Here is a 13,482-nt window from a genome sequence, read left to right as displayed (position 1 = left end):
CTTAGTTAAAACGGCTTGGCCACACAATTCGATAGGGTCATTTGTAGTAACTGATACGGATCCGGTGACCACACAGTCAGAGTTTATATTATTTTGCTAAGACTGATTATCACCAAGGCGCTAGAAATCAAAGTGTTGGGATTCTACCACGAAGGTATACGTATACTGAACACAAACTGGGAATTTTCTATTGTGACAAATTATTTTTATTTATTTTATTCAATAGTACGCTATCGCGTTACCAGTTTTGACGAATCACGTAGGCTCGTCATTTGTACCAAATAAGTAGGCAGCCTATATGGCAAAACAGATATGGTGTACAAAAATACGGGTAATCTCTATGGCGTATTTTTGACATTGAAATGTAAAAGACTAAGTAAACATTACAAAATAAATTTTATATAATGTCACATTTATTCAACTTTCCTTTATTTTGCTGCGAGTTATGTCCCTTTACCTATGAAATAACTTGCCTGTGAATCTACAAAACTCATATCTATTAAGGTTCATGTAATGGCTTTAACCAGTGATATTTTGCAAGCCTAAAACGCATTACTGTGCTGCTATTGAACAGAACTAATTTCATTAATTGTTGGTATATACCCTGGCTAACTATTTGCTGGTCCGATTTTGCCAAACAAACTGTTGGAGTACCTGGCATATTCACAACTGAACACGATGGCATGATTATTTGGTTCCATCAATGCAATTCACACGAGTTCTATGTCTTCTCCAGAAGTATACATTTTTCTCATATTTTACTGTATTTTACACGCAGCTTCACAAATTACATATCAACAGTAAGACTAACAGTTAGCCAGGGTATATACCAACAATTAATGAAATTAGTTCTGTTCAATTGCAGCACAGTAATGAGTTTTAGGCTTGCAAAATATCACTGTTTAAAGCCATTACATGAACCTTAATGACATTTCCTGATTTAATACTAAATAGGTACATTATATATAAATGTGTGACAACAGGAGAACTTACAATGTACGTGTGATAATTAGTTGTTAATATTACAATGTAATATATAAAGATTTATGGCCCTTTACTCAAAAGAAAATTCTGGTCAGTAGTTTGTGCTAAATTTATTTTGTGAAACAGCTTACCGCACAAATGTGTTTATTTAGTTTATGGGCTTCATTCTATTAAAAAAAAACAATAAAAAGAAAAGAAGCTGTATGATGTGATTGATTGGATGCTTACAGTCATCCTCAATATTCCAGGGGTTGATATCACCCAATCTATTATATATCCATCCGAATATGTCATTGAAAAATTAAAGCCTGTAAGCATAACAGCTGATGAGCAGTTAGTTTAATTGTCCTTTGATATACATGTACATTAAAAGAATTTAATAATTAAAGGGATATATGACTGTAACATGTAGAAATGGTGGGTGACGTACGCGCGTTATCTGTGTAATTTTTAATTGAAGTCTACTGGCCAATTGATTAGTTTGCGGATTTTACTGTCTTCGGTTTTACCATGAAATAATCTAAGGGTGAATAAAACGATAGTAATAGTTAACCCCTGGAATATTGAGGATAGGAAACAGTGAATAAATTTATGTGAGCTTTTGATCCCCTTCGTAATTTTTTATTTTTTTTTTTATTTACTTTTTTGTTTTCAAAATTTACTTATGTTATTTGACAGCTTAAACTCACTCCTTATTTCTTAAGTATTACTATGTGTGCATGTGTTAATGTATATGTATTGCAAAGTTGTAAAACTGAAACAAATAAAGAATCAGATAATCAACTCACTTACAAAACACAATTATATTCTTAAAGAGAAAAAATGTATTGGCTTTTTCCAGGTGAGGAGCTTAAAGGGAGGTAACTGAAGATGAGTGGAGGAACAGGTGTAACATGCGAGTTCCTGAAGGAAAAGCTAACTACAGCAATTGAAGCAACAAGTGTCGTTAGTTCTTTTTTTTATTTTACTCTTAAGTTTTAATCATACATTATCTATTGGCTGCAAATCAACAGAGTTGTAGCACTATTAATGGATATGGATTTCTCAAGGAAACAACTGCACGAGAATGATTGAGTGCTCTTTTACGAAAGATTGTAGAGTGGCAGTGTTTAGAACAGAAAATCTTAATAACTATACACTGTACATTATTGTAAATTTAATGTTGTTTAAGAGAGAATGTTCATGATGTGTGATAAAAAATAAAGGTTCAGTAAAATGTTATAATTATGTATGATATGTTTTTGTTCAAAGGTAACTTACATGGCCTACAACAGCTAAGCTTATTAAATTAAGGCACAATGCATGGACATACATATATGAAGTGGATTTTCGACTTTTCAAAATAAAACTTGTATCATGTCATCTTATGTGCCCTAGGTGACCTCATCCTAATTACTGCAACAAATAATTAACTATCACTACAGCTCACAGCAAAAAATGACTTGAACCAGTAGACTCATTTTTAATAGATGTACAGAGAATATCAGATTTGTCTGATGCTGGTAGTAAATTGTTATGATTATGGGTTATATACTGGTCAGGAGTGGAGTGGTATTGGTATATATTAATCCGGATAATTGTTACCGACAATTGATTATTTTTTTCTATATTACTAAATATCCGGAATCTGGATGTTTCTGGATCTGGCTTATGTTTTTGTTGTGAATAAACACGAGGAACGTCAGATGAATCGTGTTTGGATTGAGTTTTTTTTAAATTTCTAACAAATTAATGACATTTTATCAGAAGTGTCACATCCTCAGCACTTCTACAAAATATATGAGGACAATCCTCACTCCTAACAATCTCCAGCAGAATTTATCTACTGTATTATATATATAAATTTATACTGTTGTATTATATATATAAATTTATACTGTTGTATTATATATATAAATTTATACTGTTGTATTATATATATAAATTTATATACTGTTGTATTATATATATAAATTTATATTGTTGTATTATATATATAAATTTATACTGTTGTATTATATATATAAATTTATACTGTTGTATTATATATATAAATTTATATTGTTGTACACTGTATTATATACTATAATAGTAAATGGTTTGTTTCAGGATATACAAGATATGTCTGACGGATGTGGAGCCAAATTTGAAGCTGTGATTGTTTCACCACAATTCGAAGGCAAGAAGTTGTTAGCTAGACATAGGTAAGCCCTCTATATACCCAGAAAAACCTTGTTAAAGATGCTCCACAGAGCATAAATGATATTCATTATTTGAACAATAATTGCATTTAATCGTGTATATATATGTCAAAGTAACACAAAAAATAATGTAAAATAATTTATTTCGCCTTTGGTGAATGCACAATCGGTACTTCATTTCATATAGGATATAGTGACAAGGAATTTTTTCGGGATGCAATTAATTATTTTTCATAATTTAGCTTGAAGTAAAATTAGAAGCTCAAACTTTGCAATGGTGGTAATGGTGTAAAGTAAGTAACTTTTGTAACTGAAGAAAAATACTAATGTCAGCGATGGAGCATTTTTAATTAACCCAAAGTTGATGGGCCGAGGCATTATTATTACAACAGTGACTGAGAGTTACCAAGTAAAATTTAAATGCACAGTCAAATGTATTAATGCTATTTCATTATTTTCCAGATTAGTGAATGACACACTTGTAGATGAAATGAAGATCATTCATGCCTTTACTATGAAGACATATACACCTGACCAATGGGCCAAAATGAACAGTAATCAATGAGAAAATCTTATCAAACTTCTAGGCAACAAAAACTTTACAAACTTGTGAGGATCTCAATTTCCAGCCCTGAGCTAGGATCAAGATGATGTAGTAAAACTTTAAAATATATGGTGTTAATAAAATACATGTATTTCAACAAGTTGCAACCCTGAAATATTCGTTACATGTACCGGTATGTCAGCAAATTGTGCAACTCTGTTTTTTATACCATGTTATCTAAAAATCAGAACAAAGCATATAGGAAAATAGTAGACACATCCATTTAAAACGGTTTTTGAATGTATTTTTATCAGGATTATCTCCCCTTCCTTCATTGCATCTGATTGTATAAATAAGAACTAACAAAAATTGTTAGAAATACATTTGATTCCATTTTCTGGTAAAAATGGATGAAAATGAGTGCAGTCATTAATTATTTGCAGCTGGAACTTAATAGAAGGTTGTTTAAATAGAGAAATACAATGATTTTAAATGTCTTTATAATAATTAGTAAACTTTTTACAGCATGCATGAGGACAATGCTATTGTAAATGGTTAAACAATCATGTGAGTTAATTCATACTTGTTATAGGGATTTTTCTTCCATGTAGTAGTCAACTTCACGACAACTTGTAAGCTGTATGTGACTGAGAATGGACAAAAAACATGATTTGATGCAATTATGTATGCGTATATATGTATTTGATTGTAAGTGGCTGTACATGTACATTGTTGATGCATTCTTTGTACATGTAATAAAGATGTTATTATAAAGATATTTTCTTGTGGTGGCTTTTAAAAACAAATTGCAAGAATAAAGTAACACTCCAATATCATCCATCATCAATACTCCAAGGGTTACTATCTTGGTCATTATATCCACACCTGGACTACATAATCAAACTGAAGGTTCTGTGTGAAACAACAGATGAGACCAGCTTTGGAGTTCACTCTCGCTGTGTGTATATGTTGGTCATGCAGTTTGTCCTGAAATGCCTTCAGTTGGGTGGATATACAATAATGACAGTGGTAGTAAACTCCTGGAATAAGCAAGATGGATATCATTAAGATCTATCTGTCTATATTCATTTTTGTAATGTTCTCTTTGAATTCATTACCATGTTACAATTTCTGATCTTCTAGAGTTACCTCCTTTCATTTCACTTTACAGCAGTTGCAATAGAAGTGTATTGAGCAATTTTTTAAAGCCTTATTAGTCTTTAAGTTAATATAAACTAAAATACTTCAATATGTATACATCATGTATCGGTAATATCACAGGCTATGACCACCCAATCCTGATGGTCAAATGTGGCTATCCAGTAAGAGACAACCATTTCTACAACGAGCCATGACAATCAAGAGGCATCTATACAGGCAGGCTTTCTTTCCATGCAGATTTCAGCCAAAGAGATATATTATCACAGGGTAAAGTACAAGAACAGCTTCAGGAGGTGGAGGAAAGCCAGAGTATCTAGAGAAAAACCACCAACCTACATTCAGTAACTGGCAACTGCCACACATGGTTTTCAAACTTGCGACACAGAGGTAATATACATGTATGTTATGACATCTTAAACTTTAACTCTGCCATCATAGACGTGTCACCATTATTATTGATGATCTCTCTCTGATGTTAATAGACATTATAAACGTGCTTCATAATTATTGGGAATCAAAACATTTAAGCATTGTAGAGTCTTTCAATTGGCATTAATAGCCAATATGAATGCAAACTGGATTGATTAAAATAAATAAAATGTTCATTTTCATAATGCGGGTCGTATTATGTTTCCCGCCGTCGTCCTAAATACCGGGCGGTAGTTTACTATCACTGCGCCAGACGGCAAAACAGCGAATTGACTCTCCACTGTTTTCATATATTACGCAGGAAATCTTGCATATGCTTGGTGTCGTAACCTTATTTAAGGTCATCGTACGCATTTTCTGATGTTATTTATGTTTTTTTTAAGAAACCTTTATATTTTGCTCCGGAAAGGTAATGGGCCTTTAATAGTATTAGACATTATAAACTGCAAACTTATATTATTTTGTTTCTCTGGTTTATGTCAGAAATACTACAGATGTTACCTTATACTATTGTAAACAAATAATTATTGGGATCAAATTCATTGAAACATGATTCATTTCATCAGCAATTCTTATATCATGGTTGATCAGTTTCTATGGTAAAGTATCACAAAATTATAGAAAATAAATTTCGTTCATCTATTTGTGCAGTCACAGCCAGAGGTCAAATATGTTAAAAGCTTAAAAGTTATGTAAATTAAGTGAAGGGTTTTTGTGCTATAAGGTAAAGTGCATTTAATTTACCTTCATTTAATTCATTTCAAGTGTTTATATCGGTATTAATAGTTAACATGAAACACCTGTTAAAGAGAGGGTGGGTTTAGGTCATCTGACCCGAAGGCCCAGGGTACTGATATTTGGCCTTTAGCATGCTGAGATGAAGGGCTATCTAGTTTGTTCAAATGAATGACCTTGACCTTCATTCAAGGTCACCAGGGGTCAAATACGTTAAAATCTTTAAATTACTTATTGTGAATAACTAAGAGGCCTTAAGACCTGATATTGGACTTGTGGCATGCTAGCTGGAAGTGCTACCAAGTGTGTTCAGGCTAAGATCTTGTGAATAACTAAAAGGCCTAGAGACCTGATATTGGGCTTGTGACATGCTGGGACAAATGGCTACCAAGTTTGTTCAAATGAATGATCTTGACATTCATTCAAGGTCACAGGGGTCAAATAGGCTTAAATTTTTAAACGACTTCTTGTAAATAACTAAGAGGCCTAGAGACTTTATATTGGACTTGTAGGATGGAGGGGATAAAGAGACCTTCATTCATGGTCTAATATATCAGAATCTGCACTTCTTCTATTTAATAAAAGAATTTTTTTGTGTTGCCTTAATTGTTTGCCACTAATAAATTCTTTGAGGTGTTGTATTGTGCCAATAGTCAGATGACCATTAAGGCCATGTGCCTCTTGTTGTATACTTTTGTTTACGTATTGATTTATTAATACATTGTGCATGTAATGATAACGAGCCAAAATTCATTATATGAGATTTTAAAGTTTATTGAGAGCACTCATTTTGGACGGATGGACATCACATTATAAGTTTTTACTTGAAAGATAATGTAGAAATCTTGGTACTCCATAGCATAATTATGATAAAACCTTACGGAAATGATGCAACATTTCTACATAAAAATAGCATGTGAGCTATGGTAAGCAATTATGAAAAATTTTCAATTACTTCAAGGCATTATTCTTAACATATAATCTTGTACATACATGTACTAGCTTTTCAGTTACCATCAAAATTGTATACAATATAATATATATTTGTATACATAAATCTGTTTATGCTCAAGATATCAGATAACTAAATGAATATACATAACTCTATAAATCATAACAATAAGTTTATCACAGTTAGTAGAAACAAAAACAATAATGATATCATTTATTCGTGAAATTCCTATAGTACAGAACAGTAACCAGTATATACATGTTGACCCAGAATGAATTGTATATTTTAAGGCTTGCTAATGTGAATGTGAGTCTTTGAGTTGGAATGATACAATGTAAATCCATCAGATACAGTCTATAAACTGCTAATTTAATACAGCATACAGAAGTTAAATGATAAACATCAATTATAGTATATTTCACACATCAATAATGTCATATAATAAAAGACATCATATTTAATTAAAGAACAATTTTTAGGTATTGAACCAAAATATGACATATATATAGATTGATATGATGCAGTAAAACTACATGTTGTTTGGTGATAATAAACAATTTCAAAAGAGGACAAATATTGTTTTTGTTTTTTGTTTTTTTTTAGAATGACAAATTTGGCAATGAGATCTCTACACTGAATTCTGAACAACCAGTACTACTATAATAACAAAGATCGGTGATGAATGAACATCATACATACTATGTACGAGTGTTCCAAAAAGTGAAACTTTTTTCACATGCAGTTAGCATTAACTCTAAGGTTTCATTACTAAAGCATAGATCATATTTTTTATGTTTCAGTTTACATATTCCTGTTTTTAATTTCTCACGAATTAAAATTTGTTTCACACGATAATCTGACTTCTTAATTTATATTTCACCACAAAACTTTGTGCATTTATTATTTTTCTCACTTTTGTTATCAAATTCATTATCAACTCTGTGTGTCTATTTCTTTTTCTTTCCGCCGCCTCCCTTCTTCTTTCGTCCTTTGAGAGCCTTTCTGACCTTGAATGACCTCCAGAAGGCCTGAATGGTGGTAGCAGCCTTAACCATGTTGGACATGTCACGCTCGGCTGCCTCGCGTTTCTCGCGGGCGATACGTCGTTCCTCCATGATCTGTTGGTACTCGTCCTCTAGAGTCTTGAATCTCTCCTCCAACTCGTGTAGCTGTTTCTTTTCCTTGGTATACTCAGCATCTATCTCCTCATACTCATTCTGTAATCAGACAAATCTCAAATGTCAATGACGAAAAGAAACAGAAAAGAAATAAAACGTTTACATTTGAACTATAATCAAAGAAACTTGAGGGACGCCTATGGGTTTTAATTTAAACAAACATCTCACAAAATTCATTTTATACTAACATTTCACAAAATTATTGTAAAAGTACCAGGTATTAAATAAGAAAAACAAATAAATAGAAACTACATTGAAATTTTCAGTACTATTTCCTATAGATTTAAATTCAAGTTAAGTAAATGAACTTATGGTCTAGAAAAAGGGGAGGCGTGTCTACTCCATAGGGACTGGGACACTTAGTAGATTGAATACCATACATTTTTTTTTTTTTGGTCTGATAGAGTAGAAGTAAGGAAAGACAAAATATAAAGGTTTATTAAAAACGTTAATAACATCAGAAAATACATATCGATGGCCTAAGATGAGGTTCAACACCAAACATATGCAAGATTTCCTGCGTAATATATGACAACAGCTGAGAGTCATTTCGCTGTTTTGATTCACTTAAGTTTTGATAACTTTTCATTAATGATTTTTTTTCTAAATTGTAGATTATTTCCTGGATCCCAGTATCAATCAAATGACATTTACCCTGGTAGTCAGTTTCTGCCTGATTTGATCATCTGCATCAAATGTCTATTTTACAGCCATACTATTTATATGGTCATAACATATTACAGAGTTTTCTCTCCTTGTGAGTATGTATCGATTGTGATGATGTTAATTTGTGTGCAATACTCACATTTCCTTTCGGAAATATGTTGTTACACTTGTCACAATTAATACACAAGGACAGATAACTCTATAATAAGCAAATACATAGTAATTCTACGCTAACTAAAATTTAATATCTTGAACTCCATGGCTCGTTCTCTTCAAAAAATGTTAATATTTTACCTGTCTCTCCGTCATATCTGCATCAAACTTTTGTATCAAGTTTTCAACCTGTGACTCCACTCGGAACTTTTTCTGTAACATCACTTATACAGTTAGCACATACAAGATTTCTCTTACATTTGAATTAATAATGTAAAAAATGTACTAAGTATAGGACCACTATATTTTTTAAATTAATTATCATTTCCTGTCTCAATCAAAATTAAACATTATAATCAGTTAAACATACTGAGATATTTCATTCTTATGAATATCATACTTGATTCGTTAAATGAAATGAATAATTATATCAATTCAGTTTTTAAACAAATTATTCATTGTAAAATATTTTTTTTGGATTGAAAAAGAGTATCTACTAAAATGGAAAGATATAAAGATGGGTATATAAATATTCTACCATGAGAGCTTAACTAAAACTACAGAACTATAAATGTATTGCATGCAAGTGAAGAACCAGATTCTACATGTGGATAACAGAAACAAAGGAACAAGAAGGGAGCAGGAATGTGTAGTACAAAGGGTATAGTGCAGGGGTAGGTAATACAGTGGCAGGTAGGAAATGTGGCACTGGGGTGGGGCTCCATGACACTAGGGTGGGGCTTCACGACACTGGAGTGGGGCTCCATGACACTTGGGTGTGGCTCCATGTCACTAAGGCAAGAATATATTGATACTAGGGTGGCGCTCCATTTTCATGGGTGTAGGTTTTTAAGAAACTGGAGTTACTTAAGCATTATCCTCAATATCTTTTGGGTTTATAAAGTCATAGACCAAAATCGGAAGGACATTCTTCATACAAATGTAGATGGAGCAAAATAAAGTTTAGGGTCTTTCATCAGTGACTCAAGTTTAAACTGGGTTACTTTCATGGCAAATGTAGTTTGGCATATTTTAACAGAGTTAAGTTATGATATGAAACTACAAAGCATATTGGTATTTGTAGTTGATCATTGTGAGTATCTGATGGCATGCAGCATTCCTGTATGTAAACGCTAACAATGACATAGCCTATACATGTAGGTCAATTTTACAGGACATCTAGGCCAAGTTTCACAAACATTCCTTAAATCTAAGGAATCCCTTAACTTAAAATTTTCTATAAGAAAGCAATACAAATATTTAGGAAGGCTCCTTAACTAATTTTTTTTGTAAGGAGTTTTCCTTAACTCATGTAATGCTTTTGTATGGAGAATTTTAAGATAAGGAATTTCTTAAGTTAAGGAATGTTTGTGAAACTTGGCCCAGATTTTATCACTGGGGATATTGGTAACTGTACAAATAAGATACGATATCCGTTATGTACTGCCATCAACTGTTATAGTTTCTTAGAATATTCTAAATGCTACGAAATGGAAGGCTGGTATGGTAATTATTTTTTTTTGAATTCTTGACAAATACGATAAAGATACTAATTTGGAATAACATAAACTGTAAAAATATTGTTAGCACATCACCAATAATTTTTATATTTTACGTAACTTTTTCTCATTAAAAAAAATGATTTTGCCAATTTTGACTTTGATGATTAAAATTACGTTTTATTTTCTGAAGCTGAATTTTGGAACCATAATCGGAGCTTGTTCATTATTTATACACCCAAAGTCTAATGCAACTGAAATTTTGGAATGTTTGATCATACATCAATAAGAATATACATATCTACATTAATGTAACATTGTGTGTGATAAGATAACAGATAAAACATTACTGTACATACATTTAACAGTAGCAAGTGAAAGGAAAGAAAACTAGTGAAGGAGAAATAATTAGTGAAAGGAGTACTGAAAAAAAGTGAAATACCTTTATAATTAAATTAATGTTATACTACTGGTGAGGGGAGAATTAGTGAATGGAGTATCTACAGGAAAGTGGGAGTGAATGGAGTATCTACAAAAAAAAGTGGGAGTGACTGGAATATCTACGGGAAAGTGGCAGTGAACGGAGTATCTACGGGAAAGTGGGAGTGAATGGCGTATCTACGGGAATGTGGGAGTTAATGGAGTATCTACGAGAAAGTGGGAGTGAATGGTGTACTACTAGTGAAGGGAGACCAGCCCAGTGCCACTACAGTAGAAATATCTACGTGCTACTTCCAGGATAATACAGTCCAAAGAGTTCTGACATTTTTAATATCATTGCCTTGATGTTACAGCCATTAATCAGATAGATCATGGCACCCGTTGCATATTGAGTTGTTCTATGCTTAGCCATTCTGTAATTGCATATTACATAGTTATCTACCCTTGTGAGCAGGTATCGATTGTGACATAATTAAGTTTGTGAATGTAATGTTATAACTCATATTTTTAGAGAAAATGACGCATTGAGTTCTGCTCACAAAATAATGACATCACTTCCGATATCTACCCTCAAAGGCAGATAACTCTGTAATATATCTGTAATATGCAAAGACAGCATATTAAAGTCAGTGATTAGCTAAACTTTATGGATATAGTACCACTAATATAGCTTTCATTCTTCATTTATGGTTGATCATCGGATCATCAAGCAATAAATATCATAAGCTCTGTCAGAAACTCTTACGACTATACTTCCAGTCTACCAGTGTACTATCTAGCCATGCCTAGTACACAATGTACAGTATACACACTCTTCTCAATTCCTGTTCACTCTCTCTGTGCTCCGTAATCAGATTCTGATTCTGGGTCTTCAGTTGCTGCAGTTCCTGTAGAAGCCTCTGCTTCTTTCCATCACTCGTCTTGATGTCAGCAGCCTCCTGTTTCTCAGCTTCTGTCTGGACTCGCTTCATGTTCTCCTCAGAGAATTTTTCTATCTGGCGAAGATCAGCCTGAATTCTCCTTATGACGTCATTTTTCTTTTTGATCTGTATGATTGAAACAACACATATATTTTAGAAATATTTTTTCAGCATCAATATATACAGATATTTTTTAATCAAAAGGAAGAACATTTCTGATAAACATTTGTAAAATATGATACTGTAAGTTAAAAATAAATAAACTGCACTATACATTACTGAAAAACTAGTCATTTAAATTTAAATTAATGATGTTTTTAAAACTTATAATTTCAAATTATCAGCTAATTTAATTTTTTCTCACAAAAGGTATCAATGAATTTTATTTATTAATGAAGAAACTTTAAATAATATATATTATATCATTATACCTCCTCATCTTTATCAGCCATAGCAGCTCTCAGTTCTTCCTCTAGCTTTTCGATTATAGCGGCATTGTTTCTCTCCCTCAAGGATATCTCCTGGATATAATCCATTCGCTCACTCTCTTCTTCTGGAGTTGTCAGTAATTTATTGAGAAGGATCTCTTTGAGTTCATTGAGATACTGAATCAAGGACTGATTGCTATTGGGAATCTGGTGACGAGCCTGGTTCATGATGGTCTTCATAGCAGCAGTGTTCAGTTGAAAGCATCGAATGATGTTTTTGCACGAGGTACTCAGCTGTTGAGCAACCAAATTAAGATTCCTCATAGTACGATCGATTGTACTGTTAAAGCTGGCTCCGCTTATATTAGAAATGTCACTTTGGCGAGAGCTGGACTGACGATCACTCTGTGCATCTTCTTCAGCCTCGTCAAATGCATCCATGCCCTTGGCATCCTTCATCTCACTTTCTTCGGTAGGCATTGTTGGAGCAGTTGTGTCATCCCCACTGAACCGACTGTCAGCTCTTCCCTCACTTGTATAGGAACCCCCTGTACTGGGACGGGTTACAGCTTTCTGGCGTTGCCTACGGTTTTGTCTGATTTGACTATCAAGCTGTTGTTTAATTTCTTGATAACTTTCCTGGATTACCTGATGGTTTTCCAAATGCCCGGCTAGCTCAGCTCCCAAACTGACCTTGAATCGGTCAATGTTATTCAGTAAGTATGGAAGAATGCTGACCATCTCGATTCTGTGAATGGTGTCCTCAAATACCGACATTACTCTTTGAGCTTCAATGGTGGCAATCTTTTTCCTAGCTGGTTCCAAAGCCCTTGATGGATCTAGTCTTAGTCTATTCCTCATTTTGCTGGGACCTGCTCCCGGAGCCCCTTTCGGAGGGCGTGGTAGTTGCAACTTCATTTGTAGAGTTGGCTCCACTGGAAGTGTTTCAACCATGCTCTGAATGCCCGCAGCAGCCATTTTGAAGATAGGCCTAATTTGTTAATATACAGCAAACTATCAGGGGAACGACAAAATGTTGAATAAATATTAACAATAAAAACACTTGCTTTACCGTTCGACTGTAATTAATTTCATTTTCCTCAAGCCTAAACACTGATAATAGACAGTCCAATATTCCTTTCGGCGCTGATGTTTTCGTTTACGCCATTTTCTTGACCAAATCACCTTTTCATTGTTTAGTTGCACTACACT

The 13,482-nt window shown here is 33.1% G+C and overlaps 2 protein-coding genes across 2 annotated transcripts; one reads left to right on the top strand and one right to left on the bottom strand.

Annotated features, from left to right (window-relative positions):
- The first annotated feature begins 4 nt into the window (after positions 1-4).
- Positions 5-4,484, top strand: LOC138331778 (uncharacterized). The gene is made up of 4 exons (XM_069279543.1): positions 5-154; positions 1,826-1,929; positions 3,073-3,167; positions 3,627-4,484. The coding sequence occupies exons 2-4, from the start codon at positions 1,855-1,857 to the stop codon at positions 3,727-3,729; spliced, it is 273 nt and encodes a 90-aa protein (XP_069135644.1). The 5' UTR covers positions 5-154; positions 1,826-1,854; the 3' UTR covers positions 3,730-4,484.
- Positions 4,485-6,782: 2,298 nt separating this feature from the next.
- On the bottom strand, positions 6,783-13,469 carry LOC138331777 (dynein regulatory complex protein 10-like). Its single transcript, XM_069279542.1, has 4 exons — positions 12,274-13,469; positions 11,735-11,968; positions 9,124-9,195; positions 6,783-8,202 (listed from the first exon to the last, which is right to left on the bottom strand). Exons 1-4 carry the CDS (start codon positions 13,246-13,248, stop codon positions 7,933-7,935), a joined length of 1,551 nt encoding a protein of 516 aa, XP_069135643.1. The 5' UTR covers positions 13,249-13,469; the 3' UTR covers positions 6,783-7,932.
- Positions 13,470-13,482: the final 13 nt, after the last annotated feature.

This window comes from Argopecten irradians, chromosome 9, assembly GCF_041381155.1.
Source record: "Argopecten irradians isolate NY chromosome 9, Ai_NY, whole genome shotgun sequence".
NCBI classification, from domain to species: Eukaryota; Metazoa; Mollusca; class Bivalvia; order Pectinida; family Pectinidae; genus Argopecten; species Argopecten irradians.
The sequence above is the reverse complement of the archived record's forward strand: the minus strand, read 5'-3'. Positions and strand labels throughout refer to the sequence as shown.

What these genes read in the sequence shown, in the direction of transcription:
- LOC138331778 (XM_069279543.1), top strand. Translation starts at nt 1,855, where the DNA reads ATGAGTGGAGGAACAGGTGTAACATGCGAGTTCCTGAAGGAAAAGCTA. An exon ending in CAATTGAAGCAACAAGTGTC is followed by an intron (nt 1,930 to 3,072) that starts GTTAGTTCTTTT and finishes GGTTTGTTTCAG; the next exon opens with GATATACAAGATATGTCTGA. An exon ending in AAGTTGTTAGCTAGACATAG is followed by an intron (nt 3,168 to 3,626) that starts GTAAGCCCTCTA and finishes ATTATTTTCCAG; the next exon opens with ATTAGTGAATGACACACTTG.
- LOC138331777 (XM_069279542.1), bottom strand. Translation starts at nt 13,248, where the DNA reads ATGGCTGCTGCGGGCATTCAGAGCATGGTTGAAACACTTCCAGTGGAG. An exon ending in GTGAACAGGAATTGAGAAGA is followed by an intron (nt 9,196 to 11,734) that starts GTGTGTATACTG and finishes GTGATGTTACAG; the next exon opens with AAAAAGTTCCGAGTGGAGTC. An exon ending in CAGATATGACGGAGAGACAG is followed by an intron (nt 8,203 to 9,123) that starts GTAAAATATTAA and finishes GTCTGATTACAG; the next exon opens with AATGAGTATGAGGAGATAGA.